The 19,609-nt window shown below is 37.4% G+C and overlaps 1 protein-coding gene across 1 annotated transcript in view; it reads left to right on the forward strand.

Moving 5' to 3' along the window:
- Nucleotides 1–19,609, forward strand: part of LRPPRC (leucine rich pentatricopeptide repeat containing) — a 105,200-nt gene that overhangs the window by 72,546 nt on the left and 13,045 nt on the right. The window contains exons 26-32 of the mRNA XM_021701168.1: nt 248–316; nt 1,345–1,435; nt 5,863–6,005; nt 6,132–6,240; nt 10,238–10,364; nt 15,494–15,582; nt 19,031–19,235. Coding sequence (XP_021556843.1) covers nt 248–316; nt 1,345–1,435; nt 5,863–6,005; nt 6,132–6,240; nt 10,238–10,364; nt 15,494–15,582; nt 19,031–19,235 — 833 coding nt within the window. The remainder of the gene's footprint in view (nt 1–247; nt 317–1,344; nt 1,436–5,862; nt 6,006–6,131; nt 6,241–10,237; nt 10,365–15,493; nt 15,583–19,030; nt 19,236–19,609) is intronic.

The following is a 19,609-nucleotide window of genomic DNA, read 5'->3' on the forward strand; positions in this document are numbered from 1 at the left end:
ACCTGCAAAGCAACATTTTGACATAACCCAAATTTTCTGGATACTGGTTAAAAATAGGTTATTGTTTATGCTCTGTTTTGATCCTAAAAGTCTTTGGTAACAGTGGTATTAAGTTATAGGTTTCTTTTATTATAGTATTTGGGAAGGAGGCAGCAAATTCATTAGAAAGAGAACTATTGTCTTTGAGGGAAAATTAACATTTAGCTAAGCCTTACCTCATGTGTTATGTGATGATTTTATTTTACAGACTCCAGGCATTAGAGCTCGATCTACAAGACTTCAGTGGTTTTGTGATAGATGTATTTCAAGTAATCAGGTTTGTGTTTAATTTCTGGTCTCGAGCACCTAAAACTGTGAGTAGAAAGCAGGTGTCCTTTCTACATGTCATATGAGCATTAGGGGATTTCGGGACATACAGCCTTATTAATGGAAGCAGCATTATTTTGGTTTTCCAAATAAGCAGTAGCTTAATTCTTGTTCCTGAGGTTCAGTAGAATCCCTAAAAGTTTTAATTTGGGCCCTGAAGATTTTAGCTTGCTTTATCCTAGTTGTTGACTTGAGCAGGCTAACCTTGTTTCCTTTGCAATTTAAATCTGCTTCAGTCCTTAGTGACCAGAGGAGTCACTTATGGGAGCCCAGTGGAATTTCTACTTGACGTCTCCTCCAGTGCAGATATCTGTTCATATCCTGCCAAGTGAAAGCCATAGGGGAAGAGGAGTATAACACTTGGGTGGAGGAGTATTCTTATTAATAATAGAGGATATACTCACTGAGCCCTCTACCGCAAATATCTTTGAATTCTTCAAAATGCATCTTCATGGAGGTTCCCTTAACCAGAATACTGTTCATGTTTTGTTCTTGACTACAGAGTCCTTCAGCTTTTTAACTTTAAAAAAAAAATTGCTGGGGCGCCTGGATGGCTCAGTTGGTTAAGTGGCTGCCTTCAGCTCAGGTCATGATCCCAGGGTCCTGGGATCGAGCCCCGCGTCGGGCTCCCTGCTCAGCGGGGAGCCTGCTTCTCCCTCTCCCTCTGCCTGCCTCTCTGCCTATTTGTGCTCTCTCTCTGTCAAATAAATAAATAAAATCTTTAAAAAAAAAATTGCTTTTAATTGTGGTAAGCTACATATATAACATAAAATTTATCGTTTTAACCATTTTTAAGTGTTCACTTCAGTGGCATTAAGTACATTCACATTGTTGTGCTCGGCTCTTTAACTTTTGAAGTGAAGTTAATCTGCCCTTTGGGTAAAGCTTGTTTGAAGGATTATTAAACTGAGATTTGTCAACTATAAAATATATCCTTTACACAGTCTAGATCCGTCTGTTGTTAATCTTATTTTTAAGGTTGCAATTCTAGAAAAATTAGTGGAGCTGACACAGAAGCTGTTTGAATGTGATAGAGACCAGCTGTACTACAGTCTGCTAAAATTATATAGTAAGTAATCTAACTATTCCTCATGTTTTCATCTTGAGACATTTATTCTATTGAAGGCAGGTGCAAGAAAGGAATATCAGAAAGGTCTAGATGATTGTCAAGTGTGTGGTCTTCAACAGAGGCTAATTTTAGAGGCCAGATTGAATTTTATCACAGAATGTTATATTGTATCACTAGACACTGTACAATTTTCATAATTTCTGACAGTCTTAACTGCAGTAATGAGAAGGTGAGAAAAATCTTCATCAGGGCCACAGAATTTAATAGGACTTTTTGAGGTTAGACCAATTTTTTTCTTTTTATTAAGTCCTCCAGTAGACTTACCAGTCACTTCTATAAATCACATAATCACTAATATGTTCATGTGTATAAGATCTTTTTCCAGGGGCGCCTGGGTGGCTCAGTCATTAAGTTCTGCCTTCGGCTCCGGTCATGATCCTGGATCTTGGGATCGAGCCCCGCATTGGGCTCCTTGCTTGGTGGGGAGTCGGCTTCTTCCCCCCTCCCTCTGCCGCTGCCCCTGCTCTTGTTCCCTCTCTTGCTGTCTCTCTGTCAAATAAATAAATAAAATCTTTAAAAAAAAAAAAAAAAAGATCTTTTTCCAGAAAAATGCATATTGATACACAGACTCATCACTAAACAATTTTTTAAATGTGATTATATTCTAATACAGTTTTGACCAAATCTATAGTATAAACATTTTCTTATATTTTATTACCTACAAATGACTATACTGAATGGCTATATAATGAGTATATTCCAAATTACTAAAGATTCAAGCAATACAGTAGTGTACAGAATCAAAAGTGGAAATGTCATTTTGTCCACCCCTCAGAGGTAACTTGTCAATTGGCCATCCTTCCAGTGTTTTCTCTCTATATTTCTATCCATTATACTTTTTACGTATATACCTATTATTTTGATTGTTTTATATGCTACATGTTTCATACTCTATATTAGGTTTTATGGCTTCCTTTTATACTTAATATGAAATAAATTCACAGGGAGAGATCAATGCCTTTTCTCTTTAATACCGAGTTTAAGTGCCGGTGCCTTTGGAACCTCCAAAGTTGACCCATTAATTTTTAATTTGTGAGTTCATGAATTTCTTAAAAATATATTTGTGTTTCAGGTTATTGCAATCATTATCCTTTTGGGTGCTCAGATTGTTCCATCTTTGACCAGTTGGCTCCTATGTCATTTGACACACCTCTCTAGTCTTTGATTGTTTTCAGGCAGAACAAGACAATCCAGGCTTATATAGCATCTCTATCCCAGACTTGGATTCCTTATTTTAGAGGGAAGCTTATTTAGAGACCATAATCAGACCATAATTTGGAAATGGCCCCATCTCATTAATAATATGTAAAAACTTAGTTTTACAATTAAAACCCTGAACTAGAAGTTTTCATCTCTTAGTTCAGTACCACAGAGACTGTGCGCACAGTGCCAACTGTTACTATTACTGGTCATATAGCCATAAATTACAGCCCCACTACTCTGTGTATTCTTACAGTAGTGTCCAAAGTTGTTGGGTTGAATAGCTTAACCAGTTCTGAGAGATTATTTAGTAGTTAGCCCCCTTGTTCTTTTTTTTTTTTTTTTAAGATTTTATTTATTTATTTGTCAGAGAGAGAGCACAAGCAGGGAGAGTGGCAGGCAGAGGGAGAAGCAGGCTCCCCGCTGGGTAAGGAGTCTGATGCAGGACTTGATCCCAGGACCCTGGGATCATGACCTGAGCCAAAGGCAGACACTTAACGACTGAGCCACCTAGTCACCCCCCCTGCCCCGCCTTGTTTTTTAAAGAGGGGGAACCATGAGTGCCAGGAATGTGATGATGGGATTGTAGAGGCAGAGTGCCCAGTCCTTGGTCACAGCCTAGATTTATGGCTGTTTGATTCTTCAGGTAGCAAGTATGATCGTTGTTATCCTGGTAGGAGGGATTTTAGGCCCCAGACGGCTATTACGTCAGAAAGGCATGATCTTTCTTTGCCTTTTGTAAGGATTTACACACAGGTGCAGATGTTGGCACACCGACTAGTTTGATTGTCTCAAATTTTTGTTACATATTTTGTGATCCAGACATATTTCCAAGAAGTTTTTTCCCTTTAAGCAAAAAAAAAAAGCGTGTGTTTTATGTCTGTCTGTTTTGTGTGTGTGTGTGTGTGTAAATATAAATGAGTTGTTTCATGTTATATATGCTATCTAATTTTCATGTATTTTGAAATACTTTTTTAATTTGAGAGCAAGAAAGAGCATGAGCTGGGGGAGAGGCAAATGGAGAGGGAGAGGCAGACTCCCTGCTGAGACGGAAGCCTGATGGGGGCCTCAATCCCAGGACCCTGGGATCGGGTCCCGCATCGGGCTCCCAGCTCAGTGGGGAGCCTGCTTCTCCCTCTGACCCTCTCCCCTCTCATGCTGTTTCTCTCTCGCTCGCTCTCTAAAAAATAAATAAAATCTTAAAAAAAAAAGGAAAAAAATGAATCTCTTTAGGGCGCCTGAGTGGCTCAGTTGGTTGGGCGACTGCCTTCAGCTCAGGTCATGATTCTGGAGTCCCGGGATCGAGTCCTGCATCGGGCTCCCTGCTCGGCAGGGAGTCTGCTTCACCCTCTGACCCTATCCCCTCTCATGTGTTCTCTCTCTCTCATTCTCTCTCTCTCAAATAAATAAATAAAATCTTAAAAAAATAAAAAATGAATCTCTTTAAAAACCACCTTAGCAGTGCTGTTTCCAGTTTTTGGAAACCTTCCCTGTCTTCCACAGTCCACAGGTGTACCCTCTGGCAGGGGACAGAATGTTCCACCTTTTCTCTTCTATAGAATTAAAGATGCTGGAGCTTGGGGTTTTGTTTTTCATTTATTTAATCTAGTTAGTTTTTATATATTCATATACTTGAAAAGTTACTCTTAAATTTTACATCACATGAAAACATTTTAATGTAGGAAAAGCATAATTAGCTTATCAGAGTCTTGTTTTGAAAATAGATTGTAAATTTAAGGGTTTTAAAGTGACTGGTTTTATTATCAAAGTATGTACAAAATCATTGCAATCTGTGTATGACCAGGGGAAATTTTCTTACTATTACCGTTTTCTTTGTTGTAGGTTTCTGATGGAGCATGAATGTATTTTGTTTTTGTTCTTTGAGTTTTTTACTTCCAGGAGTCATCAGTTATCAAAACGTAGCTTTTCAGTTGGACAGGTGTGGGGGAATCTAGGAAAATTCTATCTCTTTTAGTATTGTTGTATTTTTGAGAAATATATTTACCTATGTTTTCTGGAACATTTGTGCTCTGAAACAGCCCCCTTCCTAGAGCTGACTATACACAATGAAGATACTTTTTATTCATATATGAAAATTTTTAAAAACACAGTTAAAAAAGTATTTCTTTGTGCTTAATTTGTTGTATTGAACTTAATTAGTGTCATGATATTTTTCATATTTCGGTCTAGTTTTTCACAAGCAAAAGTTTATTATATTAAGTGACTTGACCTGTTCTCTTTTCAAAACCTATTAGAATGTTTAAAAATAAAGTCTTGATTATTAAGTTTTTGCTATTTGTGAAGATTAGGTTACCACATAAGAGGAACTCATTATCCAATGTGAAGGAATCTGCCTGTTTCCTTCCAATAAACTTCCCTTGCCCCAAAATACTTATTTAGTCTGACGGCATTATTTGTTGGGATAAAAAAATCTATCACACAGTGTCATAGACATCCTTCAAGTCAGCAGAAGAGACAGAATTCTCCCTATCCACTAAGTGAAAAGGATTTGTTGATTTGACACTTTTGAAGAAAATCATATATTTGTGCACTTTCAATCACTTTAGACCTCCAGCTGTGTATTAACTATATACATGTACACATCATCTTTCCGAAGTCTCACGGGCATAGTTTTGAATTGTTACCTATTTCTGTTTCTGATTTCAGCAATGGGCAACTTCTCGGTAACTTTAAAAAGACAGATTTTTTATTAATATGATTTTCAAAGTGTGTAGTAAAGTGGGGTGGGGGTTGTTGTTTTTTAATAGGTAAGGAATTCCCATTGTTGAAAACTCAAAAGGCATCAGAAAGAAGTCTTTTTTTTTTTTTTTTTTTTAAGATTTTATTTATTTGACAGAGAGACCACAAGCAGATGGAGAGAGAGGGAGAAGCAGGTTCCCTGCTGAGCAAGGAGCCTGATGTGGGACTCGATCCCAGGACCCTGGGATCATGACCTGGGCTGAAGGCAGCCGCTTAACCGACCGAGCCACCCAGGCGTCCCCAGAAAGAAGTCTTTAAGCCTTTGGTCCACAATCATCCTGTTCTTTTCCCTGGAAGCAATATTTGGAATAATGCTTTACTTCAACATAAGATAGGAAAAAATTCTAAACATTTTTATGAATTCGACTTAGTATGTTCATTAATTTCTGCTTAATCAAATTTTACAGAATTAAATGGTGACTGGCAAAGAGCTGATGCTGTGTGGAATAAAATGCAAGAAGAAAATATTATTCCTCGTGCAAAGACATTAAGATTATTAGCAGAAATCCTTAGAAACAGTAATCAGGAGGTTCCTTTTGATGTACCTGAGGTAATTTGTTTTTAATAGTAAGCATAACAGGTTTTGTTTTTGGTATAACTGTAGGGCATAATTAGCCCAGTTTTATACTAAAAAGATCGCTCTGTATACAAGGTTTTGTATACTTTTGTCTTTCAGTTGTGGTATGAGGGTGAAAAGCACTCCCTGAATTCTTCATCACCCTCACGTGCAGAAAGTAATATCCAGAAAGATCTGTTGAGTGCCTGCCAACGGAAGAAAAGCAAAGGTAAATCTATATGCTGGGGTCTTCTAATAGCAACATAGGATCTAAGCCCATTTAACAAATTAGTAGTGCTCTAGGACAGAGATGGAACTTAAATATCTTAATTATTTTCTTTTGTTTTTTAAATTAACAAAGACATTTTGGGGTAGTTGGGAAAACATAATATCAACTGAGTAGTAGATAATATTAAGGAATTATCTCATTTTTTTTAAGTTTATTTATTTTATTCTATTTTTTTAGTAATCTCTCCACCCAACATGGTGCTTGAGGTCAGGAGTCTCATGCTGTTCTGACTCAGCCAGCCAGGTGCCCCTATCTCATTTTTATAGATATGATAGTGGTGTTAAGATTTATAGGACGGTATCCTTAAATTTTGAGATCTTAATGAAGTACTGAGAGATGAAAAAAAAATCAAGATATCTATAATATATTTTAAAATACCTAAGCCATAAGGAACAAAGATAAACAAATCTGGTAAAACGGTAGTAATTGTTAGATATAGGTGATGGGCATATGGAAGGTCCATTATACTGTTCTTTATATTTTTCTTTTCTTTCTTTCTTTTTTTTTTTTTAAAGATTTTATTTATGCATTTGACAGAGAGAGACACAGCAAGAGAGGGAACACAAGCGGGGAGTGGGAGAGGGAGAAGCAGGCTTCCCGCGGAGCAGGGAGCAGCCCGATGTGGGGCTCAATCATGACCTGAGCCGAAGGCAGATGTTTAACTGACTGAACCACCCAGGCGCCCCTATTCTTTATTTTTTTCTGTACGTTTGAAATCTTTTATAATAAAAACTAAAATAGGCATACATTTTATCAAAAATTATACTTTGAAAATAGCATGATCATGAATGTTTTTTGGCAAATATATTTATTATAGATTTCACATTTATTTGAAAGCAGAAAATGATTAGGGCATTAAGCACCATACTCACGTATGTTGAAGTGATCAAGCACTATTTCAAGGATGGAGGCAGGACATGAGGTCTGTGTCTTGCTCTTCCTTTACTCTCGTGGTAAACTTTCCTGAAGTGGAATGCCTATCACTACTATGACTACTTTACTATTTTTTTTGTTTTAAGATTTTATTTATTTATTTGACAGAGAGATAGAGAGCACAAGTAGGCAGAGAGGCAGGCAGAGGGAGAGGGAGAAGCAGGCTCTCCGCTGAACAGGGAGCCCTATGCGGGGCTCGATCCCAGGACCCTGGGATCATGACCTGAGCCGAAGGCAGCTGTTTAACCGACTGAGCCACCCAGGCGCCCCTACTTTACAATTTTTATGACCATCTTGAACCCTCTGATATCAGCTTGCCTATTACCTTATAGACATTTCCATTTAGACTTCATTGTACTCCTTCAAAATCTTATGTTACTGTTGTATCCTTTACTTTTGTTAATTTTTCTCCATAGCATGCTGACATCATCTTTAATTCCTTCAGTTTTGTGTGGATTTTCAAGTATGCTTTATGATACTTTAACCATTATGCAGCAGATTGTTTTTTTCATTTTAGTGTTGACAGTTTTGAGCTCTGTTCAGTAGAAAAGAATCAATTTAGAATTTTACAGAACCTCTTAATTTCTTTACTTAATTAGAATTTTATGACACTGACATAAAAGTGTACGAGGAAAGAATAAGCCAAGCTCTTATGCTTTCTCAATCATGAATAGTAACTTTATTCTTTGGATCATTTTCCTTTGCGGCATATTGCATATATACATCCTTGAGTCTTTCACCATATATATGTTAAACCTAAATGTAAAATTAATTATGACCATTAGTACTATTTCAATAGTGGAATTTTGATTAGACTGAAATGAGTGTAAAATTAGTGTATAGTTAACTGTTTGAAGATTCTATAACTCCTTCATGTCTGTCACCTTTTCAAAAATTGTTTTTATTTAAGTAAAAACTAGTTAACTAAATAAATACAATGCACTGTTTATTACTATAAACGTACCCCTATTTTAGTTTTAGTATACAATTTATATTTATTTAACTGGTTTTATCCTGTTAATTCTTCAGAGTTTTTAGTTTTCTGTATATCTCAGGATTTGAATGCTTAGCAAAACATTAATATTTTGAAAATTGATTGCTCGTGTTAGTACTTTATCGAATTTCTGATAGCTTAGTATACTGACTTTCACACCAGAAACCTGTGGCAAATGAGTGTGGTGCATTACAGTGACAGCTCTTTCTTTCTTTTTTCCAACTAATAGAGAGTAATAAACAGAGCCATCCAATTTCATACAAAGTTTTTAATTTTAGGGGCACCTGGGTGGCTCAGTTGGTTAAGCATCCAACTCTTGATTTCGGCTCAGGTTGTGATCTCATGGGTTGTGAGATCTGAGATCAAGCCCTGTGTTGGGCTCTGCACTCAGTGGGGAGTCTGCTTCTTCTCCCTCTCCCTTTGCCCCTCCCCCGCTCACGTGTGTGCGAGTGCGTGTGCACTCTCTCTAATAAATCTTTAAAATAACAATTTTAGAAAACATCTAGTAAGATTTCCTAGATTATTTTGTTAATGTTAAATACTCAGTTGTGCTTATTGTATATTTTCCTTGAGCAAACTGTGCTTGTTGGGGAGTAGACAGTAATTGCACTGCATTTAACTTCTTAGCTCCAGTAAAAGGGAGCATCGTGGACTGAATGATAGGTTTTATCTGTTCTCCTTGGTCAAGGTGCAGCTATTAGGGGTGCCTGGGTGACTCAAGTCAGTTAAGCGTCTGCCTTCAGCTCAGGTCATGGTCCCAGGGTCCTGGGATTGAGCCCCGCATTAGGCTCCCTGCTCAGCGGGGAGCCTGCTTCTCCCTCTCCCTCTGCCTGCCGCTCCCCCTGCTTGTGTTCTCTCTCTTTCTGTCTGTCAACTAAATAAATAAAATCTAAAAAAAAAAAAAGATGCAGATATTAATGTCATACCTTTTTTCTCTAGTTTTCTCTGAGCTCAGTGTGAAGGAATTAAGTTTTTGACATTGTCACTTCAGTTTAATTGAAGGGCTTTTGCAAACTGCCCTAACTTTGAAATACAAATATAATGTCTGCTTGTTCAGAAACCTCTAAAGTAGCTCAGAATCTTCTTCTGAGCATTAATATCATGCTCACTCCTAGTTGTGTGTATTGTATTTCCTTACATTGAGCTTTATACTCACCGAAGGTCGTACATGATAGTTCACTGGTGCCCCATCTCTATTGTGATTTGTTTATACACACCAGAGAGTGGATTATAGATTCAGTTGGATGTTTATAGCCAGGCAATTTTATTTCAGAAAAGTAAGTGACTGAAAAGTGTAGTTACTTCTCTTTTGGTAACATCTTTTCATTCACTGACAGTTATTGTGAACAAGTGAAATAAAACTGTTAATCAGTCAAACAAATGTTGCTTAGTTTACTTGTTAGATACCTGTATATTTGAAAATTGTATGTTTTTGTATAAGTCCTGTCGTAGCCAAATAATTTGATCTCCTAATTTTAGAATTATAGGCTATATTCACTTTAATGCTATTGTGTTGAAATGTTAACCATTGTAACCACCCACTTATAGATTAAAGATTGCTTTAAAATGCATCTTTTGCTCCCCTCAGTCTAAATTATACCTCTGGTGTATTTGGACTTTACCATACATTTTGCAATTGATTTTGAAACTAGTATCATCTTTTGACAAATTCAAAAGAGCTATTGCTCGTTTTTATTGGCATGAAAATAAATTTATTGACTTTAGAGAGTTAGTATGAAAAGTAATTTTAAAAGGGAAATCCTTTCAGGTACCAGCCACATGGCTTAAGTAAAGTGTCCAAAACTGTGACTTTGTTTTTATAACGATGAAAAGGGTGACTGCTTCTGCTGTTTTGGTCAGTGTATGTGTCTCTGGAGAGTGGTATGGTGGGTGAGCATGAAGACAAACACATATGTGGCTTTGGGGCTTTGCTCTAGGGGGTTTTCCCTCCTTTTTGACATTTCGGAATAACGTCAGCTCATTTTTTGTTTTTTTTTTTTTCCTTTGTAGATGCATATACTACTTTCCTGAAGGCACAAAAGCAAAACATTGTGTTGAACAGTGAGACTTACAGCAGTCTTATAAAATTATTATTGGAGAAGGGTAGTTTCTTAGAAGCAGTACAAGTGAAAGAATTGTAAGTATTAGTCCATTTATTAAACCTGTCACTTAAAAAAAATATCAGCTATCATTAGGATTTTGATATAGGTGCTCAACATATTTTAAATGCCTTTTCTCTTTCACTGTCTGTTGTGTTTTTTGTTTGATTTTGGATTTTAAAAAAAGAAATCTGTTGAGTGGTGGTGGTAGGGGTTTTGTCTCTGGCTAGTTCCTTAGAGTAAAATTAATTGGAACAAGAATAAAGTTTTCTTACCTGGTGTGTCAGTGAATGGACTCTGTTGTCTTATCCCCAAGGAGTTATCACGAAAAGTTGCATTATTAACCAGAAAGGGCCTAGAACGGAATAGATCACAGTGACCTGCTCTGTAATGTAGACCTGTCCTGGTGATGAGTTTGTAGCCTTATTTTCAGTGGCGAAGGTCAGCCTTTTCCTAGTGTATTGCAAGTTCTGAAATAATCTCTCTTGGCTCAGCTTTGGCCTTCAAAATTTTTAAGTCACAGTACTTTTGAAATATTAGAATCCTGACTAAAAAGTGGATGCTTGCCATTCTTGCAGTTTGCTGGAAAATCTGTTGTTAATGCTAGTGTAATGTTATGCACCATAAGGACATATTTACTGTTTGTGTTTCATTACATTTTGAAAAATGCATATGACTGTACTTGTCTGTGGGAATGCATAGATACACACGTACAGTGTATATGATGTACAGTGTATATGGATCTGTACAGTATGTATGTATACACACACATATGCACACCATATATATATCTATGGTCTTGAATCATTTGCATGTCCTATATCAAGGACAGTCACACGAAGACTTTTTAACAGTTCAAGTCTTTAATGTATTCTGTATCTCATTTGTGTGTTTACTCAGTTGCTAATTAAATTACATATCTCTAGAATACTCAAGAGATGCTCAGTTAGTGACTTGGAAAATTTGACATTGAACAGCGTACCGTCCTCTGTAGTCATTGGAATCATCAAGGGGGTGGGTGTTTTTCCTAAAATTACTTTTCTCAGAAAATTATTACCTAAACTCTCTACCCTAACACTGCCCATGGTAATCAAAGGCGTTCTAAAGCAACAGTGATTTGGGAGGAATGGGGGCAGAGAAAAGAGAGGCGCATTTTGTGTTGAGGACTGGGTCTGATTCAGTGAGGGGACAGAAGCAAAGAAGGAAAGTTTATTTTAAATTTTTAATCCTGAGGTTGATCCTGAAATACTTCCCCAAAATACAGATTATCTTTTTTTTTCCCCATTTTAATTGGGCTTGTCCTAGAACAGTGAGCCTCACATTCTTTTAGCATGAAAAGATTCCCCACAGCCTACCCCAAAGGTTCAGATTCATTTGATCTGGTGCAGGGCCCAGGAATCTGCATTTAATAATCACCCAAGTGATTCAGTAATCGCATGATGTAAACATTTTGATCAGATACCATTAATAATGAATTGTGCTAATGTAGCACATATTAAGTATTTTAAAACATACTCACAAAATGGAAACTTTTCAGAGGATAATAAGATTTAAAAATAGAGGCTGAAAGGTTTTCTTGCCTCACCCTAGAGCATTCATGCAGTGTAAGTACCTTTCACTGAAGATGGCTCACTGATGGGTGGTTTTTCAAACTGCAGTTGTAACCAGTACGTGGGTCACGGAATCTCTCTTTAGTGGGACAGAACCGACGTTTTGTTTAAATAGAATAGAAAATATCAAAGCACTTCATGTGATAAAGATCGTTTTGTGAGTTTTATTTATATGTGCACTGGTAGGTAGTGTAAAACATTTCTTCTATGTGTGACTGTGGATCTTGATCACACAAGTGTGAAAGCTGCTGATCTAGAAGATGTTTGCAAGCACAGCCCTTCTATTTCCCCTTCTAAGTACGATGTGTAAAATGTAGGTTGATCTTTCTTTCCCTCCTTCTCTAGATCTTCGTGAAGCCTTTTTGTACTCTTGAGGGCACTTCTATCTTAGCTATGTTATCCTTCCAGGAGTATTTTGCAGCTGCCTTTCACATATAGCTGGGTGGGCCTAAGAGAATCCTAGATGCAAAGCCTTACCATGCCTATAGGCACCTAATCTGGGGATTAGATGCACATGCTTTTCCTTGAACCGAAAACATGTTCTATCTAACTATAAAAAATTGTATCTTGGGGGGGTGCCTGGGTGACTCAGTGGGTTGAGCATCTGACTCTTGATTACAACTCAGGTCATGATCTCAGGGTCGTGAGATCAAGCTCCAAGTTGGGCTCTTCGCTCAGCACAGGGTCTGCTTGAGGTTCTCTTCTTTTCTCTCTCCCTCTGCTTCTCCCCCTGCTGGCGCTCGTGTGTGTGTGCGCGCGTGCGCGCGCGTGCTCACTTTCTCTCTCTCTCTCTCTCTCTCTCTCTCTAGTAAATAAATCTTAAAAATGTATCTTGGGTTAGATCTACATTGGGTTATTTTGAAAGTAACACTTGGCTGGAAATTCAGAAGTGGTAGTTGAAGTTCGAGTTTCTAACTATCGGGGTCATCTCTTCTTCCAGTTGTGTATTCAGTGCTCTTGGTTAAAAAAGAATTGTTTTTTTTTATGGCCATCTTTATTGTAATATGGTGTGACCAGATGAGCCATTGTGGCAGGTAGCAGTACCCCCATGTATTTCGACAGTTACTGTCAGTCCACAGAGAGCCGTCTGTTGTTTGTTTTTAAGTCTATTGTTTTTACCTGCGTGATCTCACTTGTTCAGTCTTAGGAGCAGTAGTTTTCTCTGCAAACTAAAGAATGCGGTCTTTGTTTTTGCTCTACCTTTGCTGTCTCTGATGTATTGCTAAAAATGAAGCACGCTCATTCGGGGGTTTTTTCTTTTTTTTTTCTTTTTTTTTTTTTTTAATTAATTTTTTTTTTTTTTTTTAAAGATTTTTATTTATTTATTTATTTGAGACAGAACGAGAGAGAGAGAGCACATGAGAGGGGGGAGGGTCAGAGGCAGAAGCAGGCTCCCCACCGAGCAGGGAGCCCGATGCGGGACTCGATCCCGGGACTCCAGGATCATGACCTGAGCCGAAGGCAGTCGCTTAACCAACTGAGCCACCCAGGCGCCCTCATTCGGGGGTTTTATCAACAAGGTCATTTAAACCTTTCCCACCAGTTATGGAACCTCAAAAGTAACAGTAATTGCAGCCTTTAAAAAACTAGCCAGCTCTCTTTCATTTTTAGTTAGAGTTACATTTCCTCATGTTTCAAAATCAAAATTTAGATATAGCGAATTCTTTCAAGGGAGGGGCACTGCTTATTTGAAGAAGAGCAGTAAGGGAGATTATTATTTTAAATCTCTGATAACACTAAACTGTATTTTTAGGAAATTGCGATTTCCATTCCTCCATCACAGTCGCCACATGCAGCTAGCGACTACCCTATTGGACAACACGGATAAGGAATGTTCTCATCATCACAGGAAGTTTGATTTGACAGCTCTAGACTAGATTTTTTACTTACAAAAGGAAAGATCCAAAGTATGGGTCAGAAGCATAAACTTCTTTTATTGTTCAACACAGAGATCTCTGCCAGTACTTTCTGTAGTTTTTCTCCTTTTTCCAGTTTGGAATATATTTTGCTTTTGATTGGTCAGTTTGTACATATGTAAGATATAGATGTTCAGTATATAATGGGAGAGTTTCTGTCTTTCTGTTAATCCCCACTTTCATATTTGTAACGAATAGGCAGCTTCTTGAGATAGGAAGAGATTATTAAAAGAAACTGTTCGTGTTTTGAGGTTTTTGAAAGGCTGATAGTTCACAGTCGATGTCAATTAAAAGGGAAGTTTTGTTACTGCATGGTTTCAATGAATTTTAGGTAATATTTTCATGTAAATATGGTATAATACATGTAATAATGTTGGCTTAAGAAGTGAGCTTAATTTTAATAGTGTCTTCTGCTTATTTAATCCTGCTAAAGATTGAGAAAGTAAATCCTTTATTTTATGCAGTTTATAGTCTCATGCAGGAGTTGTTGACTTAAGAGCTTTGACAGATGGGACAAAGGAAAAAAGTCAAACTGAGCAATGGGTGCTTTGGTGGGATTAAGAGGATTGGGGTGGGGCGGGGGGATAAGAAAATCCTGTGCCCGGGGACTGCAGTGGTGAATCTGCGAGGCTGGAAGTGACTGAGAGGATGGGCAAGTCACAGTGTCTTTGGAGGATTTTCTTGGGATTGACGAGAATAATTTAGCAGTGACCCTGCTTTTACTTGCAATCCGCTCAGCCTAGATGTTCATGTCGGCAGGCCGAGGTTGTTGGCGGCAAGATCATCGCTCAGCTTGATAAGGCAAACGGCCACAATTGCTTTTGCTCCTTGTGACCTGTGGAGATTTCCTAATCGGGAGATGAACCCTGGGGGCATTAAGGATGCCGAAATTTTATCACAGGGGTGTGCAAACAGTGTAGCAAACAGAGATCATCTCAGGCCAGGGTGGTTTTTTAATCACGTAGGTTTTAGCCATAAGTAAAGCGATTTTTGCTCTTGAGTTTTAAAAAGTTGGGGAGTTTTGTTTCAAATTAAACGTCTGGGACAAGATTCTTTTGTGAAATTTTTAATTTTAAGGTAACAGTGGTTTTAGTTCTGCATTACGATCACCTTTAAAAACTGTATGTAGCTAGATGACAGAAATTTGAAAATTAATCAACCGAATGATACGGTGTTAGTTAGTAATATGCTTTCGTTTATATTTAAAATATACAGTGCTGAAAATAAATGTTCATTTTTGTTGCTGAAAGAATAGTTTTACATTTTATAATTATGGTGAATGTAGAGAAAAGAGGAAAAAGTATCCAGCTTAGGATACAGCAGAACAATGCAGGGCATGCAGTTATTTTATCATCTAATATGTCAGCATTCAAGAATCTGAACCGATTGTTTAAAAAAAATCTTGTACTTTGTTTCTTTTGTTGCTCATTTCCAACTTTGTCATCTGTCAGAATGCAAAAAAAAATTATCCTTCTATAACCATTGACAGGATAACACAAAAGCTGTCTCCAGGTCGATATTTTGCAGCAATATTTTTAACATACGAACAGTAGTTTTTATAATTTCACCTTGGTGCTCAACCATTTATTATCGTATCAGAAGCATGTCAGTAATTCCTTTCTAAATGTCTGCTTCTTTTAGCGCTGAGACCCACATCAAGGGCTTCACACTGAACGATGCTGCCAACAGCCTCCTCATCATAACGCAAGTTAGGCGGGATTATTTGAAAGGTATGTCACAATGCTTGACCTTTACGTCACATTAATGCCTCTGCAGATTTTTCTTGTAACGCCCTTCGAATACTTGGATAAAGGAGTCCATTTAGCAAATTACCTGCTTATCAAGAGCCTTTTGTGGTAGCTGAGAGACGTAAATTACTGTACATGCATTTATAATACAGCTTGAATATGAATGTACTTGTCATTTGACCACTTAGTCCAGTTTCCATTCCATTTAACACAAGATGGGTTTTCTTAAGATGAATCACAGCTCTTCAGACATGCAAAATTTGTGTTCCAGAACGAGAGAAAGTACAGGCTTTCAAGTGCGTTAAAATTCACAGCACAAGTCATTTTGCTTTGGAAATTAACATACTTTAGAGCATCTGAAACAATTCCCAGCAGTTGTTTCTTGCATATTGTGTTGGTTGTGTGTGAGATAGCAAATGAGTTAAATTGAGTGTTAAATGTGTGGGATTGTGCACCAAATGATTATAATATTGATTTTTAAAACTTAATCTAATACTTTTTCAATAGTTCATAATACCAGCAGCAATAAAATACAATGTTTGTTTGGAGTTTGGAGTTTAGCGTTTTTCAGTTAATGTTAAGATAACCGCAGAAAACTGCAGAGATGACTTTGGGGAGGACTGGGAAGGGGGCCGGCCGTTTGTTTGGTGGAGGGTATCTGTGGATCTGGAGGTCTTATGAGTGAGCTCCCAAGGGGAAAAACAGTGACTCTCTTAAATTTAGGTAGACATCTTTTCTTCTTGGGCTTTACATTTGAATTTTAATCAATACAATAAAACCGTTAAAACCACAGTGTTGCCAATACCACAAAACCCACGCAGGAAATCTTTAAGGAACGTTGAAAAGGCTCTAATTGTTCACTCTGGTATCTCCTTTCTTCCTCGGACTGTAATAATGATATTATTCTTCACTTGCGTGTTTATAAAATAATTTCACATCCCTGAGAGGAAGTTGCTAATTGTGCAGCTTTACTGTCACTTATAATACCTAAATGTGCTGGTCTTTAGACGTCCTCCTAATTGATTAGGACTGAGTATATAAATGGTGATTCCTCTTTTTGCAAAATTTCTACCTCCGCACTCTCCAGGCAGGGCCAGCCCATCTAGATAGCCCTTTTGGGCAGAGCTTGTTAACTAAAACTTTAAAAGCTTTCATTTCATTTTTGATTAAAAAAAAAAAAAAACCTTTATTTCTGTAGACATGGAGGTAAAGATACAACACTTTTTTAATTTCAGGGGGGTTAATTTTTGAGCTGAATCTGAACTGAATTTATTTATTTATTCATTCATTCATTCATTCATTCATTCATTTATTTAGAACTGAGTTTAATTTAACTCCTGTCCTTCACTTGTATGTTTGGTGCCCTGTGGAAACTACAGGAAGCTTGATGATGTGATTTCACATCTATTCTTCTCAGCTGTTCCGTTCAGCTGGAGGTTGTCTGGGAGCAGGAGCCGTGACACAGCCGCCTCCATCCCCACATGCCACCTCCCGCGCCTTTTGCCACCACCTAATGATGCTCGTCAGCAAGGATGGGGAGTGGTGTTGGCACAGTCCCCATGGCTGACTGGAGCTCCCAGTTTGTGAAATCCCCTTCTCCTTTTCAGGTTTCTTTTTCTCCATCCCATCTAAAACAAAAATAAAGCCAGTTTAATCTTAATGTAATTTTATAAGCAGATTCTGTTCTGGAATATTAATAGCTGATTTGTGACACCTTTGCAACATAATCACTATTACTAGGAAATTAAGGTGACTGTGAAAAGGACTCAGGGGGAGAGTGTGGATGGGTATACCATTTTGGGTGTCCCTTAGGTCCTGAACTATACAGTGGGCGAGTCCTGTCACGGGAATTTGATTTAGGTTCTAAGGTCCCATGTTCCCTTTGGGTAGACGTAAAATGATCAACTGCCCCAGTCCTCCTCTCTCTCTCATTTACACATGCGCCCATAGATGCAGGCTCTGGGGTGTTGGATTCTGGGGTTGGTCTCTAGCAGTATGACCTTGGGCAAATTATTTAAACTCTGTGTACCTCAGTTTCTCACCTATAAAATTGGTACTTAGCTCAGAAGGGTAGTTGTGCGTGTAGCTGCTTACTGCTGTGTCTGCATGCTCAGCAAAGGTAGAAAAGGTCCAGTTTATGCTAGTTACTATCATCACTATCGTTATCTTTCTTTTGTTATTTTGATCCAGTGGTGAGAAGATCCTCCCTAGCAGATGGTACTCTTGGTTAAAAGAACGTTTTTAAGTTGATTATCTATGACTACTTCAGTTAAGAAGATTTTATCAAGCTTTTTTTTAAATAGGTTATATTACTAATAAATAACATTTTTTGTTTCCTAAATATGCATGTGTATTTATAAAATTTTGGTGAATGTGCCTTTTAAACTACCTATTTTCTCTTCCCCACTTGAGAATCTGGAGTATTTAAAAATTGTTTACTCAGTAATAAACACTGAATGCATTATGTTTTTTACTGTAGCACTTTTAATACACTGTTTAATTATTACCCTTTCCCTATTCTTCTGTAGAAGACAGGTTGTTCTCATTTGGAAGCTGCCTTCAGAGTCTTAGTGTTTTTCTAGGATACATTGCTTTAATTTTGAAAAAGCCATGAAGTTTTTCTTGGTAGCGGTAGTGGTGATTGTTATGCTGAGTATTAAATTTTCCCTCCAGTCTACCACTTTATCTTTAATGTAATGATTTCGCTACACTGGCACATGAGTCCGTAAATTGAAAGGATATTCCATATTTATCCATAATCAGGTACTTATTTAAAAAAAAACCTGTGGCTATAGCCACGAGAATCTGATGATCTGTATTTTCTTTGAAAAATGAGTGCCAGCAAATACCTACTAAGTGTTCAATCATGTAAAATGAATTTGTTAGTGTGGAAGTTGAATGGCGCAGTTTGGCGGCGGCTGCATAGTCGATCCTGTTTAGACAAGAAAGAGACATTTTTTTCAAGGAAGAATCTTTGGGATATTAGGAGATTTTGATAATCAGGTAATCTTTGAGTGTAAAAAAGTCTGGGAAAGTATGAATGTGGTAGAAGTTAACAGTATTTTGGGAGACTCTTTAATTTTTAAAATTCTGATTTATATTTTTCGGAACTTGCCAGTTTCCTTGAAATCAGTCCCTGAATGTTATCCCTGAAGGGAACCCACATTGTGTCAGTAGCATTTGTATTTTCTCTCTGATTATTTAAGGAAGAAATTCCCTGGTCTCTGATATTTTATAGTCAAATAAATCATCAATTTTTTTTTTTTTAGGCTTCTCATAAAGTATTAATATTTTCTGTAATCTAGAATAAATTATTCACAGCTTTTTGTGTGTAACCATTTGGTGCTCGTATTTAAAAGCTGGTTTTCAAAATGCATTAGGCAGTACGGTTCATAAAAGAAAAACTCTGTCGCCTCCTCTTCTATTACAGAGGCTCTAACAACACTAAAAACAGCCTTGGATCTGGAGCAGATACCTTCTAGGATAGCAGTGACCCGCCTTATTCAGGCCTGTGCCTTGAAGGGTGATGTAGAAAGCATACAGGCGATTCAGAAGATGGTAGATGGACTTGAACATTCAATTGGACTTTCAAATATGGTTTTCATCAATAACATTGCTTTGGCACAAATAAAGAAGTGAGTATTTTCAACTTTTCCTTTCCTGGATACTGGAAGGAGCATTATCTTAAATACCACCTTTTAAAACCTTTCTTAGGCTATTAGAAGCCATATCAACTGCAGAGGAAATATTGATGCCAGTTGCTGATTGTTCTCTAACTATTAGGGAATAATTACATGTTATAAAATGTGTTTTAGCTTTAAATTAGACCTTAGAATGACATTTATCAAAATTTTTAAATCCATGAAACTTTCTCCACAGTTGATAACTTTTCTCATTCATACGGGGCAGGGCCTTGTTGTTGAAACACTGACACAAATGTGGAAAATGAGTTCATTGCATTGTCAGCAACACTTGAGGGTGACACTCTACTAGAACATTGCAGAAGTGG

Source organism: Neomonachus schauinslandi, chromosome 10 (assembly GCF_002201575.2).
Source record: "Neomonachus schauinslandi chromosome 10, ASM220157v2, whole genome shotgun sequence".
Classification (NCBI taxonomy): Eukaryota; Metazoa; Chordata; class Mammalia; order Carnivora; family Phocidae; genus Neomonachus; species Neomonachus schauinslandi.